Here is a 21,472-nt window from a genome sequence, read left to right as displayed (position 1 = left end):
CAAATAACTGGTTCACTTACTCCCTCTTGTGGTAAATACTTAGTTTTATCCTGATGCTTTTATTTGTGGTGGTTCTCTCTCTCTCTCTCTCTCTTTTTTTTTTTTTTTTTGTGGTGGTTATCTCTCTATGTCATTTTACCCAAGAGAGCACAGATCTGATAGTCCAAAGAGATTTAAACACACATTTAGGTTGGGCACTGCAGTAATGAGGGGAGTGTGGATAGTGTGATCACAAAGATGCCAGTTAGGGTCACCTGCAGTGCCTGGGCCCCTCCCTCCCTGAGGGACTCCCTGCCCCTGTTCACAGTTTAAATCAGAATAAATTTAATCTACTTTTACATTTAATTTAAAAATTCCCAGGTTATTCTAATGTGCAGTCAGGGTAGAGAACCACTTATAAACAGGCTGCGGTTTTGGTGCTGTGATTAACATAGTATTCCCAAAGAGAGCATGCTTGAATTTTTGGTGATTTGTAGCCGTCTTGTATTTTATGGTATGAAAGACCCTGACATCATTTAGGGGATTTCCCACAGACCCATTTCACACAGTAGAAAGGACCTCACGGGGAACGTGACTGGTCTGACTGCAGCTGTAGGAGGCAGAGTTGGAAACTGAGGCACTGGCCTTGAATCTGCTGTGTCTCCCCCTGCACCCCCCGGCCCCCTCCACCTGCCCCAGTGACTGAGTAAGTGCATCTTGAGGGCTCCTCTAGTCACGTACCGTGTGCTGTGAAGTGGTCTTGCTAAGGCTGTTCCACAGATTAGCTCTCCACAAAGGACGGAGGGCACAGCGTCCTCGGCTCATGCCAGGTTCCCACGCCTGCCAGGGCAGCCTTCCACCTGCACGCCACACTCTGTCACCTTTCTGGTACTTCAGAGAGGAGTGGAGGGGAAGGGGTATATAGATGAGAAATGGAGGTGTTGATAGACTCCTGATACCTAGACATAATAATAGGTGACCTTTAATAAGTTCTGATTATTGACTAACTGGAAGGTGATAAATAAGCTAATTCAAGTACCACAAAAGAAAAACATTCTCTAGAGCTTATTATTATATTGACATTTTATTGTATTTGTTACTGCTCTTAGTAAATGAACTTTTGCCAGCCTTAAAAATAATTTCTAATATAGAGTATCTAGGTTTTTCTAATAATTGTATTTGTCTTAATTAATGTTGACTTCTGTATAAGTTTCTCTTTCAAAACTTAGCTATTAAAGATAGTGGTCAACTGTTAGTACTTTGATTTTTTTTTTTTTAAATTATATGACAGGGTTTTTAAAGTTAAAAAAATTGTATGACAGAAATTAAACTTTTATTATTTCTAGAAAGATCTCTTCCCATTGGCACATACAGAGTAACGTTGGAATCTGCTCAGTGCAGTCAGATTCATGCTAACATCATGTTAGATGATGTAGGAGGTCTTAGGCTTTGCTTTTGCATGCCTTTTTCATTTTCTCCAGTGACAGCTTATACCTTTCTGTTAGAATTATTTTGTATTATTTATCCATTTCTTTGAAAATCGTGTACTTAAAAAAAAAAAAAATCTCTGAGTAGCACATCACTTTTTGGTTGAAAAAGTTGTGCATGCCTGTGTTGACACACTTTAGACAACAGGGTGTAATGGTGGAAATGCCTCTTCCCACCCAGACCTCTTCGTCCCCTTCCTTGGAAGCAGCTGCATATTTTTCAGTTTTCTATGTTCTGTTTTTCTGTTCTGTTTAATACAGGTGTCAAATAAACTGTAATAAAAAGCATCACATACACTTCTATCATATCCTCGATGTGTTCTACTTGTATATCACATTCTAAATAAATGAGATGTTGGTGACATTGCCATATAAGTTCTGCCTTCTATTAGTGCATTCTTTTCAGTGTATTAATTACTGTTTAATTTATTCGTGATAATAAAGATATACCTCCATGTTATTTTAAAATTAAACAAGTCCATCCATTAAATCATCAGTGGTGTTTGTATCAGAATTAATGATAGTATGTACATTTATCTGTCAAATCCATTGTATGTTAATGAAATTGTCTTTATTTTGTGTCAAGGTGATGTGAAAAAGTCTTAAATTTTCTTAGCAAACTTTAAGCCTTATTTCTAAAAGTTGCCACTTTGGTGTTAGATATTATATGAGCAGAAAGCAAGAAAAGGAAAAGGAGACCAGAGCTGTCTTAAGTGACAGCGTATGTAGTCCCTTTTGATCCAGAGCACTCAAGTTGACTCCCTCTGCTAGTAAAGCAGTTTGAAATACTGAATAGCAACCTAGACTTCTACATTCTTTACTTGACACCTTTCTTATAGTGCTTATTCATTCAGTTCTATTGGAAACTTTAACCCTAGAAATATTGGCCTTTTAGTGATCTCTCATCCATACAACTAGATTCTTAATGAAAATATAAGTCTCTTAATGTTTTACATTCAATGGATTACTATAAAAGGGTAAAAGAGAAATTAGATTTCCTAGAGCAATATTTTCCTTACTATGTTTATAATGTTAAGTAATTGTAGTGTAATTTGAGGTTTTTAAATGAGGAGAACTTTGTTCATCATCATCATTCATCATTGACTCAATGGACATGAATTTGAGCAAACTCTGAGAGATGGTGAAGGACATGGAAGCCTGGTGTGCTGTAGTCCATGGGTTGCAAAGAGTCGGACACAACTGAGTGACCGAACAACAACAAAACAAAACTTTATTCAGGGTTTCTTAGCCTTTTTTGTTTCCTTAAGGAAGTCCAGGTTTTCACACTACTCAAGATTGAATGCTAAATTAACAAGTGACGTCACTGTATGTACTTCTCTGTTTAATTTTTTTTGCCATTTTCATTTATTTTTTGAAAAAAAAATTCAAATTTTTGTCTGTTTGTCTTTGTTAATAATAAGGAATTATAAGATCTTAAATAATATTGAATGGATGCTCTAATTTGCAGATAAAGGCTAATGGTTTGATGAAACAAAAACCGAGAAGTGAAAAGATTACATTGATCAGAATAACTTAATAAAAGTATAAAAGCAGCAAAGGAATTTAATGCTCTTACGTGGTATGATGGATCAAGTACCTTTTTACTTAATCTTTTCATCTAAATACATTTTTCAAGTAGCATCAGTTTTTTTTTTTTTTTAAAGCAAATCAATAGAAATATAGTAGGTTTATCTGCTTTCGACTTGAAGATGGTTTCTGAACATTTGGTTTAATTTTTGTCAATTCGGTAATTCCTAGATTACAAGCTGGTATTTTCATACCCTTCCTCTACATTCAAAAACGTTCATTTGAATGTAAATGTGATTTTTTGGTTATTTTAAAGTTCTTCGAGGTCCGTAGCACTCCCATATATGTTGTGTTTTTAATGGCATTCAGTAGGGGCACATTCAGGTAGTTCCAAAGATATGTACCAGATAACCAAAAAATAACACCCATGTACCAACCACCCCCACCCACCCCCACACACACTTTTATCTGGGAGACCAGTTGCAAAGTCAGATAAAAATATAACTAAAATTTGGAAAAAGAAACGTGGAGTGAAAAACCCGATTGGCTCAGTGTCAGAAGTCTGGGAGGAGCGAGGTGACTAGGTGAGGTAGTGTGTCACTGTCGGGGTCGCAGGGCAGGCAGGAAGCACAGTCGCCCTAGGAAATAGGAATCCAAGTGGTCATGTTCTTGGCCAGGACCAGGGTTGGGGAAGGAGCCATCCCGGGACTGTCCCCTGCTCCTCATTCCTGGATGGTCACCCATCCTTGGCTGTGTGCAGGAAGAAATACCAAGTAAGAAGTCAGAAGTGCACTGGAACAGGAGCGTCTACCAGCTTTGCCCAGTGGCCACACTCCCCTGGACCCTGGGAGCTCCAGGGACAGAGGGTGTGGTCTCAGCCCTGGAGGAATTTAGTACTCACTGGGCAATGGGTGCACACCTGTGTCAGCCCATGGATTCAGACATTTGAGAGTTAACAAAGCTTTTTAACAAGTGATAAATAATGGTAAATTATGATGGCGAAATGGAAAACAATGGCAAATGACTTAAACTTCATATAGAAATGGGATTATTTCTTTGGCAATATTGTCCTGACAGATAAACTACACTCCTGAGAGAACTCTTTATGACTGACTTTTTTAAAGCAATGTAAATATATTTCCATATAGCTTTATAAATCTGTGGCTAGCAGATACATTTTGAGTTCTCTTTAAATGCTCCTATGATAGATAAATAAACAAATTAAAAGAGCTCTGTAAAGGCATTCTTAATGTTTATAAATGCTGCTGCTACAATTGCAGGTCCTTTTGGAATAAATCATGGGATTGAACTTCATTCAGATGTGGTGGAATATGCCAAGGAAAAACTGGAGAGCTTCATCAAAAATAGTGATAGCTTTGATAAGTAAGTATTCATATCTATGGTTTTGCTTTGAAAGCACTTGATAAGTAGATAGAGTGACGTGTGTTCCTTACTACTGTTAGTTCATTGATCCTGGCTTGATTGAGTGCAGCAAAAATCAGCACGCTATAAAATGCAAGAGAAAAGTAAGTTAGAAAACTATGTTCTAATTCTTATTCTGTAAACATATAGTAGATTACAAGTAAATAACTTTTATGTTTTAATTATATGCTATTGTCAATTTATTAGTAGGGTATTGTTCCATTCGTTAAACGTCACACAGGTACCTTTTCTGAAGATAGAAATTAAAGATGTTCCTGGCCTTAGAATCTTTGGCAACTGTATTTATACCTTTGGGGATAGTAATTTAATATGAGTGATACCTCTTAGCATATGGAGGACTTTTTCTTAAAAACATAAAGTTACTTAATAATATAGCTAAATGAAATTATCATAGAAATATATCACTGTATCCTGTGAGGGCTGTGTTTTGAGAAATCTGTTTCTAAAACCGTTGTTCTGAACTACTTTCCCTTAGGAAAAATACTGCACAGGCATTGGTCCTTGCAGGGAAGTCTATTTGGTGTGTCATGTCCCTAAATTCAGCAAGCAGTGATAGTAATGTGGATAGTACTGTGAAGCTGAAAAATTTAGATGGCATTTTTCTCTCAGCTAGTCCTATTTTCAGAGAAAGGCGAACAAAGGATGAAAATTGAGCTTAGAACTTAGTCCCTTTACATGACAGAGCTTTGGTCCAGAGTTCCAGTCCAGAGTTCCAACCCAGCTTGTTGGGTGTGAGCCTCCCTCATTCGGCTCTGATCTGGCCATGACCGTGGCCATAGAGGTGAGAGATTTACGAGTGGGCAGGGGTCTGAGCTGAAGGTTTTCTTCTGAGTTCAGGCATCTCTTGGGATGTCTCCCCCATTCGCTTCCCTCCTCTGCCTCCCACACCCTGGCAGTGGCACTTGGTGGGCTGAGGAACAGAAGCCTGTACTGCAGCTTCAGTCCTCAGTACAGAGGGAGGGCTGGGGTGTGTGGGAGGGGTGTCCAGACCTGAGACAAGCGAGCCGGGAGAGTGCACATGCTGGGGTTTGGGTTTGTTCTGTAATCAGTCCATTGAGTTTGAGCAGGTCACTGGAATCTTCTGCACCAGTTTGCTGAACACTGTCCTTTTATCTTATTCTGTCTTAATAAATAGTTAACCTTTAATTCACATTTTTGAATCATTTTTCAAGTGCTTACCATGTTGGTTCATATTCTGTTTCCATTTCCAAGAAAAACATACTGTTTGGCAGAAATAAAATGGATTTTAGTCCAAGTTGTTTTGTAAGAAATTGAGATTCAGTTGTAGTACCCTTTGTGTCTTCATCATTTCTGTCTGTCGTATAATTAGTGGTATGGTAAGTGCTTAAAATGTGGGCATGGATATTTTCATATTGTTTATTAGAACTGTGGAATTTTGTGGAATTTATTGAATTTGTATTGTAAGTGTTTTGATGTTGAAAATTATACACATAAGACCATTTGAATACAATTAAACTTAGAAAATATGAAAATAATATTAGTAAAAGCATATGGTTAAGGTTTATCTTAATATATTAGATAATAATACATTTCAGGTATTAACACATAAAGGCACAGATAATTCACTTTTGGGTCATTAATCAGGCAGAACAAGCTCAAGGAAGAACTTTGAATCATGGAAGCACCTCTACAGTATCTATGGAGACAAGTCTTGCTGACAAGGGCATAGTCCTGGCAAACAGTAAAATATGTTATTCTTTAAAGTCTTTATTTTGCTTTAGATTAATTTATTTCAATTGGAGAGTAATTACTTTATAATATCCTGATGGTTTTTGCCATACATCATCATGAATCGGCCACAGGTATACATATGTCCCCCCAATCCTGAATCCCCCTCTCTCTTTCCTCCCCACCTATCCCTCTGGGTTGTCCCAGAGCACTGGCTTTCTGTGTCGATGTAATTTAAATATTGAATAATCTAGAACACAGTTAAGTTTGAAGGCTATATGTATTTAAGTATATGTCTCAAGTTTAAAAAAATTGTCTAAAATTGTTTTCATGTAATCATGAGATACCAAATGTCCTTCACTTGTATTTCTTGAGTGTTGTTGTTAGACTGTGTTATACAGGTTTGTTATTCTTAAAATGGTGAATCATCTCAAATACGGTGATATGACTGATCTAAATGTTTCTTCATAATTTTTAATGGTCTTATTATTTTAGGTAAAATAATCAGGCTTTATAATATGGCTGTTTCTGAAATGTTACAACTTATTTTTAAAACAGATTCTTCTGTTAACAGACTATTCTTAAAAAAACAGTCCTGGAAATGTTACCTATTTTGGTTTTCAGGTAGCTTCTGAAATAGTAGTTGTGTACTTCAGATTATAAAGGTATCTTGCTTACCAAGGTAGCAGGTACTGGCAAATGCTTCGTTTTGCATAAAGTCATGACTTGGTTGGAAGTTAAGTAGTCTAAGCTGATGGGTCATTTAATGGACTCCTTTTGAGGTCATTTATCATTTGATTTTGGTGATAGAAATGATAAAGATGTAGCAGTTTTCTTCCTGTCTTTATGTTTTGATGATTTCTTTGCGATTTTTCTTGGTGTTTGTGGAGAATATTTCTATTTACTTTCAGTTTTTAAATTTGAAAAACTTGGCATGCAAAGTGACTTTAAAAATTATATTCCTAAGCAGTTTTACTATATTTAGTTGTTTACAGATCATCAAAATACTTGTTTTAATTAATAAAATATAAAGTAACTCAGGAAACAAAATTGCTATTTATGTATCCCTTAGTACTTAGGACCAGGCCACCTTGATTGTGTGTAACAGGAAGACAATAGAAAGCTAAAACCTAATATTTATCCAGTCTTATTTATCCTCTTGGTTTGGATCTTAGCAGTTCCTTTTTCAAAAGTATTATATCACTTATGATTTAAACTGTATCTTTGAAGTTCTCTTATATGTATCTATTGGAGATCATAATAAACTCCCAAATATAGTAGGTGAGAATAGAGTCAATAAACTACTCAACATTAGAATGTATAATGTAAGATAATAGATTAAAAAAAAAGTGCAGGTGTGTGTTTTTGTGTATGCTTTATAAAGGAGCCTTGGTTCCTGAGTCTTGAAGGTACTATTTCTTCTTTCAGAAAAAAATATCCTTAATACAGTGTTAATACTTGTAAACTTTGTTTCTGTGTCTTAGTTCTGTATCAGCAAATGCGAAGATTGTGAGGCTTCTGTGAGTTTACTGTGCTCCGAGGCAAGAGAGAAGGCAGGTTCTCCAGTGTGGTTTCTGCCTGTGCTCTGCCTCCGATGTTCCCAGACTCACTGACCTGCCCTTAGGAACTGACGCTTGATTTCACAGGTTCTCTAAAACACTGGCAAGTGTTTGAAGGAGCAGATAGTAAATATTTCTGGTGTCTTGGGCTAGGTGGTCTTTGTGGCAGTACACAGCCTTCCTCAGGTGCTCTGAGCAGGTTGGGTGGGGGGTTCCGTCCACTTCATTGGAGCAAGTGCAGGTTGCGTGCAACCTGTTGTCCGCAGCGTGCTGACCTGTTCTGCTCTTCACACGCATTCTCCAGGACGTCCTTACTTAGCCCATTTCTGTTGTAAAGTCTTCCAGTCCCAGGTTTAAAGTCCCTTGGGTATCTGGCTTTCATGGGGGAAGGCCAGATCATCTGAATCAGTTTTGTGCATGTACCATAAGCGAAACAGTCTCTCCAGCTGTGTTTACTTGGAAGAGGAGGTCAGATAAAAGGAGCCTGGATTATACCCTGTAAGTGCTTTGTGAGTTGATAATTGGCATAGCGTTTATTCACAACTACATGTATGTGTTTGTGTAATATGTGTACATGTGCATGCAGCTGACCTGAGTCCTTGGAGGGCATGCTTTGGGGTGAGCTGTTTTCCTGTGAGACAATAGGTCCTGTCTCCTCCCCCCTCCAAGGACACTGTACCTTGTTTTGGAAATGCTGTCCTGCCAGAAGCCACATGAGTGCAGCGTTGTCTGCTTTATTGAAGATTTTCATTCTGTTTGCACGGAGGACCATTATTTCCTGTAGTTTGTTGTGTAAATGAGTCACAGTGTGAGTACTGAAGACAGTAATGAAATGATGAAAATGACAGCAGCTAATGTGTGTCGTCTGCACCATTCTCAGCTGTACCCACAGTCCTGGAGGCAGTGTTGGTGTCCATGTTTCCCAGATGGGAGGACAGGACCAGACAGGCCGTAACTTCAGCCAGGCCTGTCTTGTTGTTTAGTTCTGATTTAGCTATAATGATATAAAAACGGATATATTCTAATGTTCTTCCCAGCAGTAAGATTGCCAATGAATTACAGTCTAGCAGCTTAGCTCCAGATAACAGAGGTTGAAGTGGCACCTTTATTTTCGTCATTTGTTTTTCTCTAGGTTAGAATTTAGGGAGTGCTCTTAGCCTGGTTAAATGCATGATAACCTTTTTATCACAGAGCACACCTGCCCTGTTCATTAATGAGACTTGCCTCTGGGGTGGATGTCTGGGGGTCAGAGATGAACTGGAGAGGCCGTGCCTTCTTCAGGTGTAGTCAAGGTATAAATTCTAAATTAAATTCAGGGTTAGTGTAGTCATTTACATTTTAGAAGATTTAATGGATGTATGGCTGGGTGTAGTATCCTAATTTTATTTTTGATTATAGGCTCCTTTTTCACGTAATTGATATTGGATTGGAGAAAATGAAATGATACTGTGTTCTGTCACCTTTATCACTGGAGCAGTCGCACTTCATCTTGAAGAGAATTGTGGCATACTCGAAGAAGTTTTGCTATCTGTAGATACATAGTCAACATTATTTTGAACTCTTTCTACGATAGTTGAACATTTGGGTATATCGGTCATGTTCAGATGGTAGTTTTATGAGAAATATAGGTTTTAAACACAGTTTTTAAACATGACAGACATTCAAATGGTGGGACAGAGAAATGCTTAAAAATAGTCCTCTAAGCTATCAGTTATGTATTTTAACATCAGTTAGAAATGGTATGAGGGGAGGTTTGATAGCTTCTGACATATTATTGGGAAAAGAAAAAATTATTCCAAGAATAAAACACTGACAAATAAAAGTTTGTAGCCCAAGTTATTTTATAAAAAATTATTGTTGAAATATGAGGGCTCACTCTCATATCATGTACCGGTCACACTTCCTGTAAAATGTTTAGAGATTGGTTTTGGTCCTATGGCGTTTCCTAAAGCTCTGTTCAGTGAAAAATCTGTGTGTTTACTCTTAACACTTTGCTTTAAATAATGTTTAAATTATTCTGAGGTGAGTTTGGTGCAGTTGGAAGGGAAACCTCTTATAAAGGTAAAGTCTTTGTTTTTTAAATTTTGTAAAATTCAATAGCTTAATTCTGGGTTATAAGAGTTTTCAATGGTATAACTGTATTTGGAAAAGAAGAGATGATGCTTTTCCTGGCTTTTCTTCTAGTGGAAGGCTGTGAAGTTTGTCTTGTTTTAATGAAGTTGTTATAGCTGTCACAGTTCAAAATGCACATGTTGACAAAGAGTTTTAAGAAAAAGAAGTATCTGTGATTCATTTGGCAGGTTGTTTTGGGTGAGGTATGAGAACACTATAGGAGTCTTTCCTGTGTCCCTGAAATTCTTTATTGCGCTGGAACGATAGTCTAAAATGTTGATGACAGCATCCTGTGGCACGTGATAATCTAGGTGTGCAAATTTTCAGCCCCGATTTCAACAGTGTATTGAAGGGGAATGTTGTTTTTTCTACTCTCAGTCAGCTCCTAGACCTAGAATACCCGTCTAAGAGGGAAGCTGCAGGGCAAGGCTAGGTCACCCTGATCTCCTAGCAGCTTATCAGAGAATTATGTGGGCACGTTGGCAAGGTCCCTGCTGTGAATGGAACGTCTGTGCATCTGGAGATGAAGATAACCCAGCGTGCACCTGTAAAGGAGCCCCCAGCCGAGGTAAGTGATGGAGTCCGTGCCCTTTTGGCCAAGCGTTCATGTCGTAAACCAAGATACCTGTGCTCTCGGTTTTCCCACAAATATTGTTTGTATGTTTTGTTTTAGTAAGGGTATGTCAGATACTCTCCCCTTTCTACGTAAGTCTAAAAAGCCATTAGGTTTTCAGGTTTAAATCAATAAATGATTATAAGTCTAAAGTGATTGAATTTGTAGTTATTACAGTTCAGAACTACTTTTTGTGTATACAGATAATTTACATGGTTAGGAAGTATAACTTGGTGGAATTCAGGAGTGTAAGGCATCTGTACCTGGGAAATTTTGTTTTGGAAAATTTCTTCAAAGAATAAAAATGATTGCTACTTTTCATGTTACTAACAGACAAAAAATTTTAATGAGCTGCCCTAAATAAAGTATGAAAACTAGGAGAGAACACAAGATCGATACTTTAGGATTAAAATTAGAACCATGGAAAATATCCTTTTGGTAGGCCTCTTGGCATTTTTTAAAAAATTTTTGTTGTTTTATTTTCCTTTCTTGGGTTCCATTTATTTGTAGTTGATGTGAAAAGTGGAATTTAGATTTTCTCTTTTACTGTTTTCAAACCTAGATGTTATGTGCAAATCTACAAATAGTGAAAACCTCTGGTTGGTTCATTAATGCAGACTTCTGGATTATACAGACTTGTGTTTATGGTATAAAATATGTCCTTTGCCTACAGAGGTTTGTGGAGACTTAGAGAAGGTGCAGCTTTCAGAATCTAGTTAAAGCTAAAAGCAAGAAACTTTTATTTTCCTCTTTACTCTGGAAACATTAATAGCAGTTGTAATTTACTCTTACCACCTGGTAGCTGTCATTCTTGCCTCACATCAGTCAGTTGTTCTTTATACATATATGAGCATATCCGTAAACGTTTGCCTGAAAAATTTTAATTATAGACTTTTGGAAAAATATTGTTAGCAGTTGAATTTGTATGAATTTATTTACATGAAATGCTGTTATAAAAACAAGCCGTAATTTCAATGTCAGAATATAAACTAAGTAAGATCCTCATCTCTACCTAGTCAGAAATGCTAACACTCTTCTCCAAGTCCTTTTAGGAAGGATCATCTTTAACCCATGTATGTATTAAAAAAGAATGTTTGTAAGTATAGGCAGTTTGAGAGTTGTTTTGTTTCCTTTACTATCATGAAGGACTTGCCTATTACTGGAGAAGGTGAAGCCACAGCTGTGGGTGTAATAAACAGTCCCCAGAGGAAACACTGTCTCTGCTAGGCTGTTTCTTGTAACTATTAAGTCATTGTGTTTTAGTGTTTATATTTAAAATATCACACCTTTCTCCCTGATTATGTCCTTGAAACTTTACTATTTTGTATCTAGAAATAATCTAGTCCTACTACTCCTTTTGGAATGTTGCCTCAGTTCAGTTAAACTGTCAAATTTGAGTGTAAAGGAAATTAATTTGGTATACTAAATGAAAGAGTCTTCACACTTTCGAAGACCCCATATACATGTTAGAAGTGTATGTTCCATTTGCATTAGTAGAAATCATTTGTAAATGTAAAGGTCTAACTTTTCTCTGTAATGATTGTTTGTAACACTTCCTAAATGGAATAAGATAGTATACTTGGCTCAGATCTGCCTTGTAGGGGAAAAGCCTTTGTTTCCTAGAATAAAGAAGGGTGGCTTATTTAAGATCTTCAGAGAGGCCACTAAAAAGCACTTTTAAGTTAGGTGACAGTTGGTTTATTAAAGGCACGGTGGTTTTGTTTTGGCTTTTTTACTGTTTAAGTTTTGCTTTTTTTGGTACATTGTGGGAAAAATCATGTGTTTTGTAACATGAAACTACAGCTGTTTATAGTTTCCAATTTAGTAAAGCAAGAACCATCATGTTGATTTAGAGGGTGCCACAGGCACACATTTTTTTCTGTAACTGTTTCTGGACAAATCTCTAGTCCTGAGATTCTTGTGATTAGCATATTTGTCAAGTTTGAGTTCATGTTCAAAGTTGGTAGGTGGAAAAGATGACAAATCAATTACATTTCTTAGGTTTTTCACTTAATAGATATTTGTTGAGGACTGTAAAAGGTGATGGAGATATAATTAAAGTTCAGAAGACATGTTCAAAGAGATAATCAGGGAAAGCAGGAGAATGTCCCAAAGGAAAGATTGTGCTCAGGAAAGTATTCTATTCACAGTTCTATTCACAGTTGATAAAGTAGAAAAGTGGTTGCTTAGTGCTTTCAGTTTACGTGGCTGTTGAAATATACACACACACATACACACATATTTAAATGAGATCTTGAGATATTTTACATGCTAAATATTTGAGATATTGAGATCTCATATGATTTTCATCCTTTCCGTGCATCTCATTTTCCACCAGCCACATCTCATTTTCCAGCAGCCACAGGGCTCCTGTCTGCACAAGGCTGGTGGCTAGTGGGGTTGATTGCCCTGTCTCACCTTTCAGATCCCAATTCACCATTTCTTGGGGAGCCTTACTCTGGCTCCCCAGGCCTGTCAGTTCCCTTGCATCCTCAGCCATACTTAAGGAGTGGTGTTCCTTTAGAGCATTTATCATCCTCATTCAGTTCAGTTCAGTCGCTCAGTTGTGTCCGACTCTTTGCGACCCATGAATTGCAGCATGCCAGGCCTCTCTGTCCATCACCAACTCCCGGAGTTCACTCAAACTCACGTCCATCGAGTCAGTGATGCCATCCAGCCATCTCATCCTGTGTCGTCCCCTTCTCCTCCTGCCTCCATAAGTTCATCTTTAATTGGTGAGATTGTTGTCTCTTTCACTGCATTAGGCATGAGTGCCTCCCACTGTATATCCAGTCTTTACACACAACAGGGGCTTCACAAATAGTGTTTGCAGTGAATTGTGCTAATTGCTAGTGTCAAGCCACTTGACCAGAGTCACATTTGATTTTAGAATCAGGCACTCAGTCCTTTCTAGTTCATTTTGCTGGGATGAGAGTGTATAAAAATAACACGAATTTCAGAAGCAGTTTTAACTCTAATTGTTTACTTGTAATGGTGTTTTTGTAGATAATAGTTCTGTAAGCTGTAGGAAGCTTTTAAACTATAAGCATATTTTTAAGTTGATTTAACAGACTAAATGATAAAAGAGGTTTAATAATACAAAATAATTTTACTTAAATTCCTTGCTCACGTTTATCTAGAAAATTTTAACAGTGGCTTAAATTATTGTAAAATTAAGTTATTTAAAATGAATTTTTATAATGAGGGTTTTTAGATTGAAAATACTAGTCTTTTTTCTTTTCAAAGAATGCTTACTGTAACTTTGAGATGATTAAACCATGTGATCCACAATGTCTAGTTATTTAAAGGCCAAGAGATTGTTTTGGCTGTATTTTAGACAATCCTAGGTTGTCCAATAGTCTTGAGTATAATAGAGAAATTAAATGCTGTCCATTACATATGTAAGTTTATACTTTCATGAGTGTTATGCAAGTAGAAAGACTGAGATCTTCCTGAAGAGCTGGGTAAGAGTGCTTGTGTAGTGTAGCTCGTATTTGAACTGTGTCTTGAAGGGATGCTGGGCATTTAAGCAGCAGAGAGGGAGGGGCCATGCAGTCACAGGAACAGCACAGACCTTGTAGTATTTCCTCTAAATGACGGGAGGCCTGTAATTCCACCCATGGCTACAGCAGTGCCTCTGGGATGGGGGCAGAGCCAGGAAGGGCCCCATGTGGCCTCTGAGAGGCGGGAACCTGTCCTGAGCAGCTGGGCACAGGGTGGTGCTGGGGGTGGCGGACACCCAGAAAGTGTGGGCACTGGGCAGTCATAGTAGAAAGAGCTGGGGTTAGGACCACCCACCCCTGTGGGTGTCGAGAAGAGAGGGCAGGGTCTGCATTGTTTCCCACCCTACTCCCCACCCTGAAACAGGAAGCTAAGGACTGGGCATCATTCTGGGAAACTCTTCTTTAAATATCAGTGACCATGGGGTGTCTGTATATTTAGTGAATTTAATGGAAACATATTGTGTAAAAAGTCTGTGCTGTGCTTGGTCACTCAGTCATGTCCGACTCTTTGCGACCCCATGGACTGCAGCCCACCAGGCTCCTCTGTCCATTTGATTCTCCAGGCAGGAATATTGGAGTGGGTTGCCATGCCCTCTCCAGGGGATCATCCCAACCCAGGGATGGAAGCCAGGTCTCCTCCATTGCAGGTGGATTCTTTACCATCTGAGCCACCAGAGAATCCCTGGTAATAAGTCTGTTAATTACCAAAGGGCAGGATACATTTTACAAAATAAAAATGATTTCAGAGACATTTTTCACTGCATACTGAGCCTTTTAATGCAAATTATTTTGTCCTCAGATGAAGATTTTGCTGTGTGGTCATAGTAATTGCAATCAACTTAAAATTGAGAGGGTATTTTCATGAATTAATTTCTTAAAATTACCGTACATGTTTTATTAGTGCATTGGGGTTTTAACTATGTATGTTAGAGACTGTTTCAGTTCGTCAGTCACAAGAGTGTTGTGATAGCTTTTCACTATACTCACCTTCTGAGCCTTAAGTAAGGTTTCAGTGTGGGGGAAAAAATAGGTTGATGTTTTGGAAAAATGTACACTGTGTCATTGATAATAAAACAATATATTTGATCACTGTTAGATTTCATAAATATACATAATTCAAATTCAAATTTTATATTTTATCCTTATAATTTTAGTAAAACTTCACTTTCAAAGAATTGGATTATGTTAATTTTTTAGGTTTCATCTTTTGTTTAAATGAATTAAAATACTTTTTATTTCTCCATACAGGTTTGAGTTCTGTGAGCCTGCATTTGTGGTTGGTAATTGCCTGCAAATAGCATCGGACAGTCACCAGTATGATCGAATCTACTGTGGAGCTGGGGTCCAGAAGGACCATGAGAACTACATGAAGATTCTGCTGAAAGTCGGGGGCATTTTGGTCATGCCCATAGAGGACCAGGTAGCGGCCACCGTCCTGCTCCATGGCACGGGAGACACGCTCAGTGTAGGATGGGGGCTGATGCGCCAGTGAAAGGCGCACTGGGATTGTTAAGGAAGAAGTGCTCACCACACAGGTGTCTGCATAGGAAAGCACTGAAATGGACTCACAGCTTTTAACCAGAGCAGGTGTGGAAAAGGCCCCTTACCTAGGGAAAGAAGAGCCAAGCTGAGCTCTGCCCGTGCATGGTGTTGGCCATGCTGCCCCTCCACACACCCCCCGACCCACCAGTGTCCTCGCTGTTGAATGTGGTGGCCTCTTCTAGCTGAAGGAGTGGTTGGAACTACTTAACTCCATTTCAGAAACCAGTAAATTTTTAGATCTTCTTTTAGTACTACATAGTACTACATAGACTTGTTTGGGAGAAGGCAATGGCAACCCACTCCAGTACTCTTGCCTGGAAAATCCCATGGATGGAGGAGCCTGGTAGGCTGCAGTCCATGGGGTCGCTAAGAGTTGGACACGACTGAGCGACTTCACTTTCACTTTTCACTTTCACGCATTGGAGAAGGAAATGGCAATCCACTCGAGTGTTCTTGCCTGGAGAATCCCAGGGACAGAGGAGCCTGGTGGGCTGCCATCTCTGGGGTTGCACAGAGTCGGACATGACTGAAGTGACTTAGCAGCAGCAGCAGCAGCCTAAGTCTGAGATGTGTACAACACCCTGTGGTTTGTAAGTGGGAGCTGGACTGTCCCAGATGACTGGGACCTAGTGTGGTCATCTTGGCGTCTCTGAGAGTTCTCTACTTTCACAGCATGTGAATTGCAGGTCGGAGGACTTCATCACACTGTGTTTGTCAGTTATCAAAAAGAGACTATAAAGCATTCATTAACATACGTTCTTGGAAAAACATTAACTTGAATGTTTCCAGAGTTGAGACTCCCAGATCAATCATCTTTTTCCTGTTTTCCTTTAAAGATATATTTTTAAAGATCTAAAATATGGTTTCCCATTGGTATTTTATTGAATATTTCTTATATACATTATGCTAATATAAAATATAATAATGGGTTGTCTTTTTTAATTGACAATACTGATTTGTCCTGATCAAGCCATGTACTGCTGATGGGTGTTTGCTGAGTGGGAAAGCTCTAATGCCTTTGTGACTAATTACATTTATTCATGAAATATGAAGTTGGGATTAGAATCTGTATTTTATTACCACCCTGGAAGATTGTGAAGTTGACTCATTGGTTCAGTAATCAAAATGCGTTTTTACTGATATAACACTTTAACTACACAACTGTGTGAGATGTGTGTTTTGGGAGCCAGTGGCAGGTATGTGTTAGGATAACACTCCTTGATGACATCAGACCCCCATATTAATATAACCTGCAGAGCCATTTGTGTGCATGGACTATGTTGTGAAACCAGTACTTGTGATTCCTCCTGTACTCATTTGTGGTAAATATTTAAATGAAGATAATTGGGTGCATTCAAATACAAGTGATTATAGAGCAATCTCTGCTATTTTTCTGTTAAACTTGTGAGTGTAAGGTGGTCACACTTCCCTGATTGAGCCATTCTGTTTTTTTTTTTCGCCCTCTAAATAGTTAACACAAATTATGCGAACTGGACAGAACACTTGGGAAAGTAAAAACATCCTTGCTGTGTCATTTGCTCCACTTGTGCAGCCAAGTAAGAATGACAACGGCAAGCCAGACTCTGTGGGCCTCCGTAAGTAACCTTGTGGGAGATAAACAGAGCTGACGTGTGTGTGTGTTAGAGAGAACCTTCCCTGTAGTTGTGGCCTGAGAGCTTCTGTTCACACTACAGTTCAATAGCAGTCAGGACTAGCATTGTCTGGTCCACTGGATCTTCTCATGACTAGGAACCAGGAGGATAAAAGTACAGAAAACACTGTTTTTGAATAATTAGGGCTAAGAATTATCTGAAAGTTTCTGTATTATCAGAAGAACGTTTAAATGAAGCTCGTGTGGAAGCTGTTTTAGGGCTTGGGAGTGTTAGAAGCGGCTGAAGCAGGTCTGAGTCCTTTTCCACTCTGGGACCCTTGGGTTCTTCTGAACTTGGGCTGCTGTGACAGGTGTGGTGGGTCCCTGGAACAGCAGGCAGTGTTGGCAGGAGAGGCAGACAGTGCAGGTGTCGAAAGAGCACCCGGCGTGCAGGGGAGTCGGGAGCAGAGCCACCGAGAAGATGGAGGTGTTTCTTAGCATCTTTGTAACTTCTGAAGCTCTTTCCTGGGTGATTCTCCACCCCACCTCCTGCGGCGACCCCTCCATGTTTGCCTCCCCTATCTACCCCCCTGGTCTTAGCAGGTCATGGGGCTGACAGCAGGTTATGGTGGGCTGACACCCCCATTTCTGTCGCCAGCCCTGCCCCTGCCCCTCAGTCCCCTGACTACTCAGTTCTCTGTGCTCCACTTGCTGTGAGTTACCTGTCCTTCCCAAGAGGGTTTATGCATGTGCCTGGGCTGTCTGTGCCCACAATGCCTTTGCCACCCCGTCCGCTGGCCTTGGTGCTGGAGTGATCTGCACATAGTCAGTGCTCTTCCCTGAGTCTTTGTTTGATGAAAGTCAAAGTTTTTACATGTCTCTGTCTTCTGATGTTCACTCAGAAGTGAACAGTATGTAATGTTTCACTTTTTATGTTTTCTGTGTGTTTTTAGCCCCCTGTGCTGTCAGGAACCTGCAGGACTTGGCTCGCATTTACATCCGACGCACACTTAGGAATTTCATAAATGATGAGATGCAGGCCAAGGGGATTCCTCAGAGGGCTCCGCCCAAAAGGAAGAGGAAGCGGGTCAAGCAGAGGATTAACACTTACGTCTTTGTGGGCAACCAACTCATCCCCCAGCCTCTCGACAGTGAGGAGGACGAGAAGATGGAGGAAGACAAAGAGGAGGAGGAGAAGGAGCCGGGCGAAGCCTTGAAGCCGGAGGAGCCACCCCAAAACCTGCTGCGGGAGAAGATCATGAAGCTGCCCCTGCCAGAGTCTTTAAAAGCCTACTTGACATACTTCAGGGAGAAGTAGCTTAGAGCAAAAAGAAAGGATGCCTACTGATAATTCCTTGCGTCTTGAAAATGTAGCATTTGTTAGGAGTTAAAAGAGAATTCTTTCTTTCATCAGAGTGAATTTATAGTGGAAAAAGGTATAACTTGTTTCTGTCTTAGTAATAAAAATGATGTATTCAGTGATTAAAAAGAATCCCTTTTATAAAATATATTTTTCTTTAAAATCAGAAAAATTGCTCTTTTAACTCAGAGCAGCTTCAGGAGTGGAACTCAGCCGTAGTCAGGACTGGGTCTGCAGATCCCCGTTTGGTTCCTGACGGAACTAGTTAGTGGTGAGGGCTTGACTTAACTTCCCTCAGGGAGACACAATCATGAAGCGCATGTGATTGGATTTGAACTGCAGTCATGTACAGTTCTGCCTGGGAACTCTGTCTAGCAAGGAAGGCAGACACTTTGCAGACCCCCTACTTGCGTTGCAGTCCCCACTGCCAAGTTGCTGTAGACCTACTCCGGGCAATGTATGAGTGCAATAACAATGCAGATACTGAATAATTTAGCTTTAAAAACCCATGTTTCATGGAATTCAACAGCACCGCTACTCTCACTTTTGAATCTGTTGCCAAAAGACATGGGGAAAACGTCTGCTTCTCTCATCAAGATTTTAAGAGCACATCAAGTGAATATCAGAGCAAAACGTACATGCTTAATACAGCTCTTAGTTTGTATGGACCCTTGACATTTTCAGTATTTAAACATGATGAGGCTGTGTTACTCTGAAGTTTTAGAAGGTAGTGGTGTATTTAGGACTGTTTTCCTTGTCATCCACTGTATAGAGTATTTGGTTCAGGAGAGGCATAGTTCTGTGTGACTGTCGATGGCTCGTGGGTGAGTCAGGCCCGAGCAGGCTGGCCACAGGTGCACTTTAGCAGAGGGAACTTCTGGTTGATTGCAGGTTTACGCTGGACAGGTAGGGCAGGACAGCCTGCCCTGGTCTGAAACTCACCTCTGTGGTGTCGGGAGTGTTCACAGAAATGATGTGGAGATGCCTTTTGCTTTGAAAATCTGGAATCGTAGTTTAATCTTGGGACCTGCATTGGGCTCATTTAACTTCTTCCCATGTTTTTATTTTGTGGTTGTTTCTTGTGGTGAAATAACAGTGGCTTTCATTTTTCGCTTAATATCACATACTTTATTCCTTATTTGAATGTCAGTGGTAAAACAGGTAGTAAAGGCCATTCTTAGCTTACTAGGGCCTGAAGAGTCATTCCTTGCTTAGGAAAGTAAACATGTAGCCTATTTACTATTTAGTGTTCTGATGGATTATATACATTTTTAGAAGGAAGAATTTGAGAGTGTCACTTACTGCCACCAGCATCACTGTTACAACTGTTGATCAGACATGCTTGAGGAAATGCAGTCACAGTGCAGTTGAAGGACTATGATGTTCTGCAGAGGTTCACACATGGACGGTTCCAAAAACACCTCAATTCTGAAAACTCTACATGTAAAAACAAGTGTTTGAAGTATTCTGAGCATGAATTATCCCAGGATCCCTTTAGTAACGTCAAAGATGATTTCATGGAAGCTGCTGGTTTTTATACCAGCGACTGAGCTGGGGGCTAGGAGGTTGGGGGTATAGTGTCTCCACAGGGTTTCTTAGAGGACTACTAAGCTGTAGTTACTGGTGCGTGCCCGTCTTATTTCTATCAAGGAAAAACAGTTGTTTCATACAGTTATATTAGAAATGATCATTTTATTTTGAAACAAACATGTTTTAGGAGATGAATCTTGAGTTCCTGGTGCCCACATATTTTTATCTTGTACCCCCACCCCAGCTTTGTTGTTTTTGAAGCAAGTGTCCACGTATGTAAAGATAACCTTTTCTTAAATGATTTTACTATTCATGAGGGAAGTTTTTGTTAAGGATCTATTTGAAGATTGACTTTTTCATATCAGCTTTCATTCTGTTGGCCTTGGTAAAATGTATAATAGATTTTCATAATCATTGCCAATTTTTGGTCATTGAAATGTATCTTTTGTGTTTTTAAATGCATTTGTTTTACAGTTGTGACTTTACTATTGAAGAAGTAGAAATAAAAAATGAAATTTTACGTGAAAGCCCTTTATCTATTAATGGGAATATATTAGAATGATTGAGGATATTTTGGGTGTTTATTTTTTAATGAATCATGTTATATTTGAGTGTGAATAATTATGCCTTATAAGTGGAGAGGTTGCAAATAAAGATGAAGTAATTGAAGGTGATGAGCAGTGCATTCATGGGGTTTTACAGCGGGATAAGCTTTATTTATTTTGCAGAGAGGAAGTAGGCCTGAAGTGGGGAGCAACACTTCCCCAAGACCACTGGTTGGAGATGGCGTGAATAGTGTCCAGCATCTGATAAAGTCCAAAAACTGCCAGCCACACTGTAACTACCAGGAAGGTCATTCAAATCTGTGCTGCTTGTTGGTTGATATATCTTGGTTCTAGTATTAATAAAGATGTTATCAAAATAGCATTTGTAGTTAAAATACAGAAAATGTAAGCATCGGTTTCTAGCTGTAGCTGTTTGAGAGGATAAAAGTGAAGCAAAAGCTGTTAAATTACAGGAAAACTTGGAAAATTATTTTAAATAAACACTTGCATATAATTAAGCATCGCTGTCAGTGGTCTGCGTTTTCTCTTTCCCTTTTCAAGTTTAGAGACGCTTAGTACCTGCGGATCTATGCTGAATCACAGCATGGAGGTGTCTTGTGTCTGGACATCTCACGGCCTTTTGACTGCTGCCACGTCTGAAGGCTGTGGGGTTCTTAGAAGTTAATTTTTATAAACTATTTGAGTAGAGATGGGGGATATGTATAAGGCGCATGCAAAGTCTAAGGACTGATTGAATGTACATGTAAGGGCAGGCATCTGGCTTTCTGCCGTGGTTTTACACACACTTGTATCTCTAAGCAATGTGGAGTACACCCTATGCATTCCTGTGCACTCACTTTTCACTGCACATTGTCTCTCTGAGCCTGGTCGCTGTTGTCTGTAGCGATGCTAGGTCACAGCTCGGTTACCTGTTCATCCTACTGCTGACGGACAGGTGGTCCCCCAGACCACTCAGCATGCCTGTGGCTGTG

The 21,472-nt window shown here is 39.3% G+C and overlaps 1 protein-coding gene across 7 annotated transcripts in view; it reads left to right on the top strand.

Annotated features, from left to right (window-relative positions):
- The window catches only part of PCMTD1 (protein-L-isoaspartate (D-aspartate) O-methyltransferase domain containing 1), a 49,164-nt gene extending 28,159 nt beyond the window's left edge, over positions 1 to 21,005 (top strand). For 5 of the 7 annotated variants that reach the window (XM_055545963.1, XM_055545964.1, XM_055545960.1 and 2 more), the window contains 4 exons: positions 4,274 to 4,376; positions 15,161 to 15,332; positions 16,926 to 17,049; positions 17,999 to 21,005. In XM_055545963.1, the coding sequence (XP_055401938.1) occupies positions 15,279 to 15,332; positions 16,926 to 17,049; positions 17,999 to 18,363 (543 nt within the window). In that variant the 5' untranslated portion in view covers positions 4,274 to 4,376; positions 15,161 to 15,278 and the 3' untranslated portion in view covers positions 18,364 to 21,005. Of the gene's footprint in view, positions 1 to 4,273; positions 4,377 to 10,174; positions 10,365 to 15,160; positions 15,333 to 16,925; positions 17,050 to 17,998 lie in introns of all 7 variants that reach the window. The other 2 variants (XM_055545965.1, XM_055545966.1) reach the window with 2 other exon arrangements.
- Positions 21,006 to 21,472: the final 467 nt, after the last annotated feature.

This window comes from Bubalus kerabau, chromosome 14, assembly GCF_029407905.1.
Source record: "Bubalus kerabau isolate K-KA32 ecotype Philippines breed swamp buffalo chromosome 14, PCC_UOA_SB_1v2, whole genome shotgun sequence".
In the NCBI taxonomy this organism is placed as follows: Eukaryota; Metazoa; Chordata; class Mammalia; order Artiodactyla; family Bovidae; genus Bubalus; species Bubalus kerabau.
Note: the sequence above shows the minus strand (reverse complement) of the source record. Positions and strands in the feature narration are given on the sequence as shown.